The following is a 13,909-nucleotide window of genomic DNA, read 5'->3' on the forward strand; positions in this document are numbered from 1 at the left end:
CCTGCTACCTGCTGCCTTATTGCCTGGCTGGCAAGTACTGGAACTGCATCTTTTGAACTCAGGACCCCAGAGTGACTCCCAGAGGCTAGTTGACTGGACTCCTGATTAGAGCCTCAGGGCAGAAGGGTCCAACAACCATGAACCTAGCAAATTCAGTACTCCGTCCATTGTTTGCTTTGTTAGCCCTAGGTTAGCAGGGTAAGCCCAGATGTGGGTCCCTTGCTCACTTTGCCACTGGATTCAAGCTAACCTGGCTGATATGGGGTGGTACCCAGAAACCGGTCCTAGGATGCTCGTTTCCGGTCCAGGGAAGACCTGGCTTTGCAGTTTGAGCTAGACTGTTCCCATAAGGAACAGCGTCAATACTGATTTGCATATGGCTGGGTCTGAACTGGTGTGGTGAAGTGAGCTAAAGAACGATAATGGATTCAACCCAGATCTAATAGTGACTCAGGGTGAGTGTCTGAAAAGTTTCTGCACTCCGTCCATCATCTCCTTGCGTTTGTGTCAGGATTCAACCCCGTCCGACCCCGTGGAGAGGCACCCCAGAGACTTGCCTGTGTTAAATCCTTCTGCTTCTCCACAGCTCACGGAAAGAGAAAGTGCCGAACCTGATCGGTAACAAACGACATCCCTGGTTTCTGGCCCTTTAACTCTGAGGCCAGCCTGCTACCAAGTCCCGCCCCTCAGGACGTCATGCCAGAGGATTCACCCAATTTAAGGAGGTGGCCGCCTGTGGTATATCTTCTATTTCTATTGTAGTTTAGTTTTGTTGTTCTGTTATCCCTTAGATTCCTTGCTATGTAATTCAGAATCCTTTTGTTGTAACCTAGTGATTTAGGTTCTACTTCAGTGAAGCGGTTGGAGCTGAACTGAGGAGATGCCTGGAGTCTAGCACCAGTGGGTCTTATTACAACCTTAAGAATAAATATCTTAAAACCTATTTCTGCCTCCTGCCGCTCTTTACAATGGCGACGAGGTTTATTTAATTAATTACTAGACCCACTGTGTAGCTTTTACCTTTAATAAAAGGACATTTTCTTGTCCTTTTTGAACTCTATTGATACGGACCCTCTGCGTGGTTGTGCCGGCTACCACACTTCCTCTTACGAAGATTTGGGCATCTCTACTCAAATTCCTGTAATTTTCGGATGCTTTAAGGTACTGTTTCCTATTTATTTTCCATTTGGGATAAAAAGCGGTCCTTTCTTACCGATCTCAAAGGCCGTTAGATTTTGCTCGCGCTGTACACACGCGCTGGATCCTGTCTCGAGCTGTTCCTCTGTGACGTTGCACGCTGTCAGGCAATCTGCTGAAACGCTGACGCTGCACGCTATACTGCTGGAACGCACAAAACCTGCTGGAACGCTTCGTTCACACGTAACGTGGCGGCCATTTTCGCTGCATTGTTCGTGATCTTCACGAAGGTGGCGCTCTTTACTATTCAATGCGTTAACCGGCAGTAGCGAACTCAGTGATTCGCTCACTTCATTATATATTTTCTCTAACTCGAGAGTCATCATTTCATCAGCGCTAACAGCGAGCAAGTTAATATTATTGCCTAAAGAGCTTATTTTTTTTCTTTTCCTCAGTGAACAGTGATTCACTCACTTTTATGAAAGCATTGTTTATGCTTTGAATTTAAAGCGCTATTCTCAATCATTAGCGAACACAGTGATTCCCTCACTTTTAAACATTTATTGAACGTTTTTTTTTCAGCTGTCATTCCCTTATCTAATTTTAGCATTTCGCTTTTCTTTTATTTTACTTCAGTGATTTGCACACTATTATTTTAGTGCAAGTCACCTTATTTTCCAGTGATTTGCACACTGTTATTTTACTTGCAAGTCACCAATTCAGTGATTTGCACACTTATTCTACAAGTGCAAGTTTGTTAACTTCAGTGACTTGCACACTTATTCTACAAGTGCAAGTTTTAAGTGCAAGTTTTTGTTATCTTCAGTGACTTGCACACTTATTTTACAAGAGCACACTGTTATTTTACCTGCAAGTCACCAATTTAGTGATTTACACTCTTATTTTACAAGTGCAAGTTTGTTAACTTCAGTGACTTGCACACTTATTCTACAAGTGCAAGTTTTAAGTGCAAGTTTCTGTCAACTTCAGTGACTTGCACACTTATTTTACAAAGAGCAAGCGTTCATAATCTTCAGTGAATTCTATTCAGTGTTTGACATGGCTTCTTCTCAAATTTGCAATCAACCTTCCATTTTCTTACAAATTCCTGGAAAACCTAAGTTGTCTTGGAAAAAATGGTTTGAGTCTTTTGAAAACTATATTGTTGCAATTGATGGTTCTAAGTTCTCACCAGAAAGGAAAAAAGCTATTCTTTTCAGTTACTTAGGAACAGCTGCAATCGAAATTTTTAAAAATCTTGAACCCATTGCAGCACCGGGAGGTGAAGGAGATGTTTGGAATGTATTTTTAGAAGCTGTTGCCAGACTCGAAAAGCAATTTGAAGATGAACCGAATGTTTTGATCGAGAGACATGCTTTTCACAAAAGAAAACAATTGTCTGATGAGTCTGTAGAAGATTATGTGGCGGCATTGAGGGTATTAGCTGCCAATTGTCAGTTTGGAGCACTTGTTGATTTCTCTATCAGAGATCAATTTGTCTTTAATTGTTTTTCAAAGAAGGTACAAGAAAGACTTTTGGCGTGCCGCAATCCTACTTTGGGAGAAGTGATTGACCTAGCCAAAGGTATTGAAAGGTCTATAGAATCTTCCAAAATCATTGAAGCTGAATCTATTAAAAGCGCTTTTATTTCTTCCATTTGCTCAGTTCAAACTCGAGGAAAAAAAAATTCCAAGACTAACAGGGAGTCTGGCTTAAGCTGTTTTAGATGTGGTTCTAAATCACATTTAGCGAACTTTTCTGATTGTCCTGCACTTAAAAGGAAATGTACTAAGTGTAGTAAAACTGGTCACTTTTCTTCATTCTGTAAAACTGTTAAAAGAAATGTAAATACTACGGTCAGTTATGTATCTGATGTTGAAAATGATATGCACAATATGATCATTACTATTTATGATGATGCATTTGACAACTATATTAACAGTGTCATTCTTCCCTTCAAAGCTCCTTTAGGTACTGTTTCTGTTGGAAAGGTTGAGTTTGAAGCCATGGCCGATTCTGGTTCGCCAGTAACTATTTTGTCTGATGTATTTTTCAAAGAAAATTGGAATGGTGTCAAGCTTAACATTTCTGACATAAACCCTAAGGCGTTTGGTAATTTTAAAATTAAAATGTTGGGTTTCTTTGAGGATTTTCTAAGATTTCAAACTCGCCAAATTTTTACTAAAATATATGTGGCAATTGATGGGAAGAATATTGTAGGTTGGTTTGATCTTGGCAAACTTGGTATTAACTTATGTCCAGGTTCTGATCAACCAATCCAGTTGAGAGATATGCCTATCAGTAACATTATTTTAGAGGATGATTCTTTGTCTTCTATTCTTCATAGGCATGAAAAAGTTTTTGAGGATTTTGTTGGACAGGTTAAAGGATTTTCCCACAAGATCAAACTCAAAAAAGATGCTTTACCTGTCCAACATAAAGTTCGCATGGTACCACTGGGAGTCAGAGACAAACTTAAAGCACATTTAGACGATTTGTGTTCTCAAGGTATTATAGAATCTACGGACAGTTCTGAGTGGGTTTCTGCTATAGAGATCGCTCTTAAAAAAAATAATGATATTAGGTTATGTGTTGACCTTTGCTCCTTGAATAAAAATATTGTTATTGAGACCTATCCCTTACCTAGGATTCAAGAGATGTTGGCAGCTGTAAATGGAGCAAAGTTTTTCTCCATTATTGATCTTAAATCCGCCTATCATCAGGTGACTTTAGTAGAGGAGTCAAAGGATCTTACAGCCTTTATCACTCCTTTTGGTCTGTATAGATTTCTTAGAATGCCTTTTGGCTTGGCGTCAGCTGCCAGCGTGTTTCAAAAGTTGATTGAAAGTCTTTTTCATGGTCTCAAAGGTGTACAGTCATTTCAGAATGATATACTAATTTTTGCTAAGACCATTTCTGATCACAATATAATCTTGGAAAAAGTTTTAAGTACTTTGAACAACAAGGGAATGACAGTGAGCAAGGATAAATGTAAATTTTTGGTCAGTGAAATTAATTATTTAGGCCACAAAATAACCCCTGAAGGCATTTTTCCCAAAAAAGACATTATTGCCAGTTTGGAAAATTGTAGCTAACCCAAAGACAAAGATACCTTGCGCTCTTTTCTTGGTCTGAGCGAATATTATGCCAAGTTTGTGAAGGGGTATGCCTTGGTTGTGGAGCCACTTAGATTGTTACTTAAGAAGGGTGCTACATTTTTGTGGACAGATGTTCACGATTCCGCTTTTGTGAAGGTAGTTAATCTTATTGCTAAGGCACCCGGTCTAAACACTTTTGACCCTGAAGGTGATTCTTTTGTGACTGTTGATGCCAGCACTGTTGGTTTGGGTGCGGTGTTCACTCAGGTTGTTGATGGCAAAGAACGTGTCATTTCTTTCATCTCCAGGGGTATTAGGGGTGCAGAAGCTCACTACAGCACAATTGAGAAAGAGGCCCTAGCCTGTGTGTGGGCTGTTGAAAAGTTCAAGAACTTCTTGTGGGGGAGGCCTTTTACTTTGGTAACTGATCATAAACTGCTTGTCTACATGATGGACGGCGTGAGAAGTGGTAATGCTTCTTCAAGGTTAGTTAGGTTAATTGCGAGATTACAGGAGTTCAATTTCGTCATTCAGCACATTTCTGGTGGAAAAAACGTTACTGCAGATTGCTTATCCAGGTTACCTCCTGTTGAAGATTCCAGTGATGAAGTTCTTGATCTGCACGAATGTGTTGTAGCTTATGTTGACGCTTTAGAATTCTGTTCTTTTGGTATTGAGGAGAAGGAATGGAGTCATCATTTTTCTAATGATAGCGTTTTGCAGAAGGTTAAATCTTATGTTGCTAATGGTTGGCCTTCTGTTAAGAATTTAGAGTTACCTCTGAGAAGTTTTGCTCAGGTCTCCGAGGAATTATGTATTCAAAACGATTTTTTGCTAAGACAGGATTTGTTCATCCCTCCTGCTGGTCTCAGGGATAGAATTATTCAGTTAGCGCATTCTGGGCATCCTGGTGTGTCTGCTACCAAGAAGCTGTTGAAGTGCCATTACTGGTGGCCTGGTTTAGATGCTTCAGTGGAAAGATTCATTGATAACTGTTCCATTTGCATCAATTCTGATAAGCACTGGAAGGTTGCTTCTGAACCGTTGTCTTTAGATAGTGGTCCTACAGGTCCTTGGCAAAGACTTTCCATTGATTTTTCTGGACCTTTTGAGTGTCTGGGTAGAGAGATGAGGTTTCTCATTGTGTTAATTGATGATTTCTCCAAATGGATTTATTTTTCTTTTGTAGAACATCCCACCACTGATGAAGTTGTGTGTTTTTTGGACAACATTTTTAGGGTTGAGGGAGCACCTGTCTCTTTGATGTCGGACAATGGGGTCCAATTTGTTTCCAGTAAGATGCAAGTTTTCTTGAATAAGTTTGGTGTTACTGCTGTCAGAGCTCCTCTTTATAGTCCTCGCTCCAATGGTCAGGTGGAGAGGGCTAACAGATTTTTTAAGGAACGCGTTCATGCCGCTTTAGAGAGCAAACTTGATGTGTTGGAGTTTTTAAAGGAAAAGATTTGGAGTTACCACTTGACTCCCAATTCTTGCACTGGTGTCTCTCTGGTGTGCGCTCTGTTCACTGCATTGCTTATTTCACTGTCTACCAGCGCGACTTGCCGACCTGTAAAGCGCATTCCCCCCAAGCGCCCTCCATTTTGTTGTTGTTGTGCTTCTACCCAGCCCGCCCCGCCTCCCAGCTAAGACGCCCTCCCACAGACTACTTCAGCGCTCCGTTACCTGGAAGCGCTGTGACTCACTCGACGCTTGCCAGCTGAGTGGTCGCTCCCTTGAGCAGCGGTATCGTTGCTTAGCGCTCCCTTCCTCAAACTGTGTCTTCTGCATTGCCTGCTGTGCGCCCTATTTTCCGCTGCTATTATTTCACTGTTAATGTAATTTGCATTGCCTGCTGTGCGCTCTATTTTCCGCTGCTATTATTTCACTGTTGGTGTAATTTACATTGCTTGGTGTGCGCTCTGTTCACTGCATTGCTTATTTCACTGTCTACCAGCGCGACTTGCCGACCTGTAAAGCGCATTCCCCCCAAGCGCCCTCCATTTTGTTGTTGTTGTGCTTCTACCCAGCCCGCCCCGCCTCCCAGCTAAGACGCCCTCGCCCCTCCCCTTCCACTATCCATATATGACAGTAGTTCCCACGCGCAGCGTCTACGCGCAGCGACCGCGCCCAATTCGCGCCGAAGGTGCGCCAAAGGTAAGCCCGTCTACGCCCGTCCGCGCCTTGACCGCGCCCAGCGCCAGACCCCCTGCCCCTCGCGCTATCCAGCCCCCCCGCATCACCTACGATGCCGCCACCCTCCTAGCCCTTAAACCCGGTCGCGCCCCCACCTGCGTCCAAGCCGCTCCTGGACGCACCCATGGACCATTCTCATGCTACTCTTGCAAATTCAGCAGCACCAACAACATCTCCGCTACGACCACAACACAGATCCCCGACCCCAACCACCTAGAATGCATCCTTCTCAACACCCGATCGGTCCACAGACACGCCATTGACCTATGGAATCTACTAGACACCATTTCTCCGGACATCGCCTTCCTCACGGAAACATGGATGAACGCTTCCTCCGCCCCTGACATCGCCATCGCTATCCCTGATGACTATAAGATCACACACAAGGACCGCACCGACCATACAGGAGGTGGAATCGCTATCGTCCATAAGAAATCAATCCGCATTTCAACCAGCTCTGACGTCAACCTCGCCAACTCCGAACACCTTCACTTCCAGATCCACATCGACGCCAAGACCAAACTCAGAGGCACCCTCCTCTACAGACCACCAGGACCACGCGCAAAATTCAGTGAAGACATCACGGACTTCATCACCCCACACGCGCTCCCCTCCAAAGATTACATCCTTCTGGGAGACCTCAACTTCCACCTTGAAAAGATCAACGACCGCAACACCGCCACCCTCTTGGACAACCTCGCCAACCTCGGACTTAAACAACTGGTCACTTCCCCCACCCACATCGCAGGCCACACTCTCGACCCCATCTTCACCTCCAGCAACCATGTCTCCTTCAGCCACACTACGAATCTCCTCTGGACTGACCACAGCTGCGTTCACTTCACCTACAACATGCCGAAACCCATCATCCACCCACAACCAACTCTACAAAGAAACTGGAACAAAATCACCACAGAGCAGATCTCTACATCGCTCCTTCAAACCTCCCCAGCCCGCTCCTCTAACACCAACGAAGCCGCCTCCAACCTCACCCTTTGGTTATCCAACACCGCAGACAACTTAGCACCACTGAAAAAACGTCAACACAAACTTGGCAACAAGAAGGCCTCATGGTTCAACGACGACCTCAAGAAGTCCAAGAAACTGTGCCGCTCCCTTGAAAATGCCTGGAAAAAGGACCCTTCCACCAGCAAGAAGGACGCCTTCAAAAGCGCCATCCGCACTCACCACCAAATGATCCGAAAAGCCAAGAAAACAGCATTCAAAGATCGACTTGACAACAACGCCCACAACAGCAAGGAACTGTTCAACATCGTCAAGGAATTTTCCAACCCCTCGGCCAACTCTAACGACATCACCCCCTCCCAAACCCTCTGCGACTCCCTAGCCTCTTTCTTCCACAACAAGATTGCTGACATCCACAACAGCTTCGACAACCAACCTGGAAACCAACCCACCCTTCCATCAGCTGACCATCTTCCCCCCGTTAACACCCTTAACGCCTGGAACCCAATCTCCACTGAGGACACCATCCGCCTGATGAATTCCATCCACTCTGGATCCCCCACAGACCCATGCCCTCACCACATCTTCAACAAAGCTGATTCCGTCATAGCTCCGCACCTCCGAGACGTCATCAACTGCTCCTTCAACTCCGCCACCTTCCCGGAAAGCTGGAAACACGCTGAACTCACCGCCCTTCTGAAAAAACCCACAGCGGACCCCACCGAACTCAAAAATTACCGCCCCATCTCGCTTCTCCCATTCCCGGCCAAAGTCATCGAGAAAGCCGTCAACAACCAGCTCGCCGCCTTCCTCGAAGCCAACAAATCACTTGACCCCTCACAATCTGGCTTCTGAGCTAAACACAGCACTGAAACCGCCCTCATCGCAGCAACAGACGACATTCGTACTCTACTGGACAATGGAGACACAGTCGCCCTCATCCTCCTCGACCTCTCTGCAGCATTCGACACAGTCTGCCACAGCACCCTTCTACAACGCCTCAATAACATCGGAATCCAAGGAAAAGCACTTGAATGGATCACTTCGTTCCTCACCGGAAGAACCCAGAGAGTCCGCCTTCCTCCATTCAAGTCCGAGGCCTCTGAAGTCATCTGCGGCGTGCCTCAAGGATCATCACTCAGTCCCACCCTCTTCAACGTATACATGAGCCCCCTCGCGGCCATCGCCCGCCAACACAACCTCAACATCATCTCTTACGCGGACGACACTCAACTGATCCTTTCTCTCACCAAGGACCCCAGCACTGCCAAAACTAACCTACACGAAGGAATGAAAGAAGTCGCTGAATGGATGAAACAAAGCCGTCTGAAACTGAACTCAGATAAAACAGAAGTCCTCATCTTAGGCACATCCCCCTCTGCCTGGGACGACTCCTGGTGGCCGGAAGCCCTCGGAAAAGCACCCATTCCGACAGACCACGCACGGAACCTTGGCGTCATCCTGGACTCTTCACTCTCAATGAACAGACAAGTCAACGCCGTATCCTCTTCCTGCTTCAACATTCTTCGCATGCTCAGAAAAACATTTCGCTGGATCCCCTCCGAAACAAGGAAAACAGTCACCCACGCCTTGGTCACGAGCCGACTGGACTACGGAAACACCCTCTACGCAGGTACCACCGCTAAACTCCAGAAGAAACTCCAACGAATCCAAAACGCCTCAGCCAGGCTCATATTAGACATCCCACGCAACGAACACATCTCCGGTCACCTTAAAGACCTCCACTGGCTACCCGTCAATAAAAGGATCACCTTCCGACTGCTTACCCACGCACACAAATCACTCTACGACATCGGACCAGATTGCCTCAACTCTCGACTGTCCTTCTACACCCCCCCCCGCCAACTACGCTCTTCCAGCCAAGCCTTCGCCACTGTACCTCGCATCAACAAGACCACCATGGGAGGCAGATCCTTCTCATACCTGGCTGCCAAAACATGGAACTCACTCCCCGCTTACCTCCGCCTCACCCAGAACCACCTAGCGTTCAGAAAGCAGCTTAAAACGTGGATATTTGACAAATAATCCTCCTACCCTTCCTAAGCGCCTTGAAACCCTCTGGGTATGTAGTGCGCTATACAAATTTTATGACTTGACTTGACTTATTTTTTAATGAGAGGTAGGGAACCTAGATGCTTGTTCATGCCTTTAATTGGCAATACTAAATCTAATAAGATCAGTTTGGAGGATTCCATCATTAAGGCCAGGGTCAATATTCATTCTGCTCGTCTGTCTGGTAAGGCTTATCATGATTTATCCCATCATTCTAAGAACAAAAGTGTTACCATTGGCGATTGGGTAAGAATTGTTAAACCATCTTTTACTCCCAAGGGTTCGTCTAAGTTCTCTGAACCTTTTCAAGTTGAGGATGTCACTAACTCCACCGTCTTGCTCAAGGACAAGGGTTGGTGGAGTAAGAGTTCTGTGATAGTTCTTAAACCTGGTCAAGAACGTTTTTTTTTCCAAAATGGGAGATGGTGCCTTGTTTTATGATGTTGCTCTTTCTAATGACAACTCTAATCACAATGACAATGCTTGTTTTGTTCCTGAATCTGCTCTTCCCAGTGACAATGCTGAGAAATGTTTTGATCCTGTTCCTGACAGTGCCTGTTTACCTTCCTCTGATCTTGTGGACCTTGATCTGGGGAATGATACTTCTTTGAATTCCTCTGTTATGGATGTTCCTATTTCATCTAGAAGAAATGTCAAATTGCCAAAGAAATTTTCTGATTATGTTTTAGATTAATTTTGTTTTTTTTGTTTTGTTTGTTTCATTTTGTTCAGAAAGGAACATGTGGTATATCTTCTATTTCTATTGTAGTTTAGTTTTGTAGTTCTGTTATCCCTTAGATTCCTTGCTATGTAATTCAGAATCCTTTTGTTGTAACCTAGTGATTTAGGTTCTACTTCAGTGAAGCGGTTGGAGCTGAACTGAGGAGATGCCTGGAGTCTAGCACCAGTGGGTCTTATTACAACCTTAAGAATAAATATCTTAAAACCTATTTCTGCCTCCTGCCGCTCTTTACACCGCCCCATCAGGAAGTCATCAGGGAGAACCAGCAAGACGCCTGTGACTACTCTTGCTGGAAGAAGAAGAAGCTTCGTAGGTATCATCCCACGCTGCCAGAACCACTCCAGATGTGAAGCGGATGACCCACGCAGCGCCCAGCCACATACCCGGAGGTTCGTGGCTCAGACAGGTGCGTGACCGACTCCGGGAGTAGGATGGAGAAAACCCTGCTGGGTGGTCATTGAGCAGGGAGGGCTCCCTACCGTAGCGTAACGGGCTTTATTCAAAAACCCGGTCCCTGGTGATTGTGTCCCTCGCCCTCACGACCCGCCCATAGCATTGATTCCTCACGTTCCCCCTCCTTGAAATGAAAACGGTGGCCTGCCAGTAAGGCTTTGTTTTGTTTTCTTATTTTTTCTTCCACGCCCGGCTGAGCGGATGAGTCGGTGGAGAGTAACGCGATCCTTGACCCCGCCAGAGGCTGATTCCCCGAAAAGAAGTTACAGAGAAGAAGACATCTGTTCCTTTGCTCCATTTGCTTCATTTTCTTTCAAAATACAGTGTACCTCAATAAAACTCGGCACTAAGGAACTATCCTGCCTCAAAGCCTTATATTGCCTTGCGACAGTTTGCCATATCAAAACAAAGTAAAGTAATAAAAAAAAAAGAAATTAAAGGAGTCCGCCTCATACAGGTCTCCTATGGTCTGAATCTTATTTGTGTTCCATACCAGCCAGCAGGCTGCCAGTTGCCCGATCAGAAAACCAGTTTTTGACTATAAGAGCGTGCCTCCGTGTAGGCATCCAACCATTCCCAACTATTTGTGGGCATTGCTCAAAGTCTCACACATTGCCTTGAATGTAGGCGAACAGCTTCTGGCATGCGGGGACTTGTCACTGTACATTATGCCCACATTAAGGGGAGCTTGTACTATAGCTCGTTCTAGATACCCACTGAGACATTCAGTGCTGTCAGCTAAAAAATATACCAGCTGGGATGGTGAGCAAGGTAATACATTTTATTTTTGAAGGTTTTATATAGCACGAACAAGACTCTTGCGAGTATCAAAGCGCTTTACATGACCAGTAGAAATATATACAGTATATATTACAATATAGTGAACCACGATATAAGTAAGTAATAAATACATCTAGATCAAGAGAAGGCAGTGCGAAGCTAGTGCAAAACAGCAAGGATAAACAGAAGGACGAATATGAGCGAAGAAAAGCAAGTAATACAGTACAGTGAATAGACATAGAGTTCATGTGAATTGAGCCATGAGGATAGCTTTCACTTCTCTTTTGAAGGAGGCAGAGGAAGGGTTCATTCTAGTTTTACTGGGCAGAGCGTTCCATATCCTTGGAGCCATAACGGAGAAGGACCGGATATACGTTTTTTTCTTGGCAAATTGTTGTGGTTGTAGGAGAAGAGTCTTGGCACTCCTGAGAGCACCAGTTTCTGTGCTAGGTATTGTGGGGCGTTGTGGTAGAGAGCCTTGTGTGTCATACATGCGATTTTTAAGTGAATTCTGGCTTCAAACGGTAGCCAGTTAAGGGCTCTCAGGTCTGGGGATATGTGGGCGTTTCTCTTAGAACCTGTGATGAGTCTCGCAGCTGAGTTGATCGTGGCTCTTAGCGGGGCTGTCGATGACCTAGGGAATCAGCATAAAGTTACTGCTCCGTATTCCAAGCGGGGGATAACTAGAGCTTGAACTGCTTGTTTGAAATCGAAGGCGGGCAGAAAGGGTTTCAGTTACCGCAGGGTCTTTAGGTGGAAGTTGTCTCCATTTGTTGAGGCGCTGATGTGTTTCAGCATCTTAAGGTTATTGTCCAGCGTTACCCCTAGAGATTTTGCTGAGTCGACTATGAGCGGTTGTCCATTAAGAACTGTTAGGTGCTTCATCCAGTCTATGAGAGTGTGAGTTTTGTTAGGGGGAGCGATTACAAGGAATTCCGTTTTGAGGGAGTTAAGTTTCAAGTGGTTTTCGGCCCGCCAGATTTGGGTTTTGGGTAGTGTGGTGTTGAGTGATTTGATGTCTTCCAGAGAGTGGATTTTGATGTATTTTTGGGTGTCATCCGCATACATGTGGAAGTGTATCTTGGAGAGGCTGAGAAGATCAGTTAGGGGTTCCATGAAAAGGTTGAATAGGGTGGTAGAGAGGGAGGAGCCTTGTGGAACTTCCAGAGTGACAGACGAGGGCAAGGACAGGGAATGGTTGAACTTGAATCTTTGGAATCTATTTTGGAGGAAAGAGGCGAACCAGTTAAATACACTTCCAGACAAACCCATTCTGTGTTTCAAGAGATTCAGCAGGTTGTCGTGGTTGACGGTGTCAAAAGCTGATGACCGGTCGAGTAGGATTAGCAGACAGGCTTCATTTTGGTCAAGGATATTTAGAGCGTCATCTAATACATGTGTCATGGCTGATTCTGTGCTGTGACCTGCTCTGAAACCAGATTGAAATTGGTTCAGCAGGTTGTGCTGTATTTAAACACATTTTTCCAGGAGTTTGGCTAACATAGGGATGTTAGAGTTCGGGCGATAGTTATTTGGATCCGCGGGGTCCGCAGTGGGTTTCTTTAGGATAGGCGAGACCTGCCCCGTGTTCAAGGTGTCTGGAATGGATCCTTGAAGAAGGGAAGTATTAATGATCTTGGTCCATAGGGGTAGTAAGAGAGGAGTGAATTCTTTTAGGTAGTTCGCCGGGAGCGGGTCAGTGAAGTGATTGGAGGGTTTTAGCGCGTTTAATGTTTTTAATATGGTATCTTCACTGTAAGTGTTGAAGTGGGACCACAATGCATTGTTTTTTAGTTTAAATAACAGGAGATATTTAGCTGGGGCGCCAGCTAGGGACAGTGATGGGCTCTCTTTCAGGTCTGAGATGAATATTAGGTCCATGTGTAGATCTGATTTAATGGATTCTGTCTTAGAGGTGAAGAAGGAGGCACATTTGTCACAAGTGGGAATAGAGAGAGGGTTGGTGTTGAGGACCTTAGGTAGGCTCTTGGTTTGGGTTTTGATAGGATCGAAAAGTTTTTTGGGGCGGTTCTTGGTTAGGTCTAGTTGAGACCTGAAGAAATCGGTTTTAGATTTTTCAATTTTTCTAAAATAAGTGTTCCTGGAGGTTCTGAGAAGTTTAAGGAGGTCAGTTGAGGGTGTAGCTCTCCAGCGTCGTTCGATTACTCTAAGAGAGCGTCTGTCATCATTTAGCCTCCCATCGTACCATGGTTTGGAATCTTTTGAGGAGGTTCTCTTCAGTTGCAATGGGGCAATTTTTTCTAGGAGGTTGTTCATGGAGTGAAAGTAGTGATTTGCCAGCCCCTGAACATCAGCCAGGTCTTCTGGGGGACTAAGAGGGTTTGAGTTATCTCAGGCTGAGAATTATCTAAGTAGTCCCCCTACTCTAGTGTTTTAATGCACCTGAAGTAGTTGCTAATGGCTAAGGTTAAACTGCATGCCGAGGGCAGGATTTTAAATGTGTTC

General features: G+C 45.0%; 2 protein-coding genes across 3 annotated transcripts in view; one reads left to right on the top strand and one right to left on the bottom strand.

Annotated features, from left to right (window-relative positions):
• The window catches only part of PDE8A (phosphodiesterase 8A), a 2,218,572-nt gene that overhangs the window by 877,161 nt on the left and 1,327,502 nt on the right, over positions 1 to 13,909 (bottom strand). The gene's annotated exons all lie outside the window — the stretch shown is intronic.
• Positions 1,189 to 4,233, top strand: LOC147733653 (uncharacterized). The gene is made up of 3 exons (XM_086959049.1): positions 1,189 to 1,903; positions 1,964 to 3,646; positions 4,007 to 4,233. Exons 2-3 carry the CDS (start codon positions 2,197 to 2,199, stop codon positions 4,231 to 4,233), a joined length of 1,677 nt encoding a protein of 558 aa, XP_086815175.1. The 5' UTR covers positions 1,189 to 1,903; positions 1,964 to 2,196.

The sequence above is a fragment of the Lissotriton vulgaris genome, chromosome 2_1 (assembly GCF_964263255.1).
Source record: "Lissotriton vulgaris chromosome 2_1, aLisVul1.2, whole genome shotgun sequence".
Classification (NCBI taxonomy): Eukaryota; Metazoa; Chordata; class Amphibia; order Caudata; family Salamandridae; genus Lissotriton; species Lissotriton vulgaris.

Excerpts from the sequence above, each read along its gene's own strand:
- LOC147733653 (XM_086959049.1), top strand. The coding sequence starts at position 2,197 with ATGGCTTCTTCTCAAATTTGCAATCAACCTTCCATTTTCTTACAAATT. Across the intron at positions 3,647-4,006 it reads AGACGATTTGTGTTCTCAAG|GTGTACAGTCATTTCAGAAT; the intron begins GTATTATAGAAT and ends ATGGTCTCAAAG.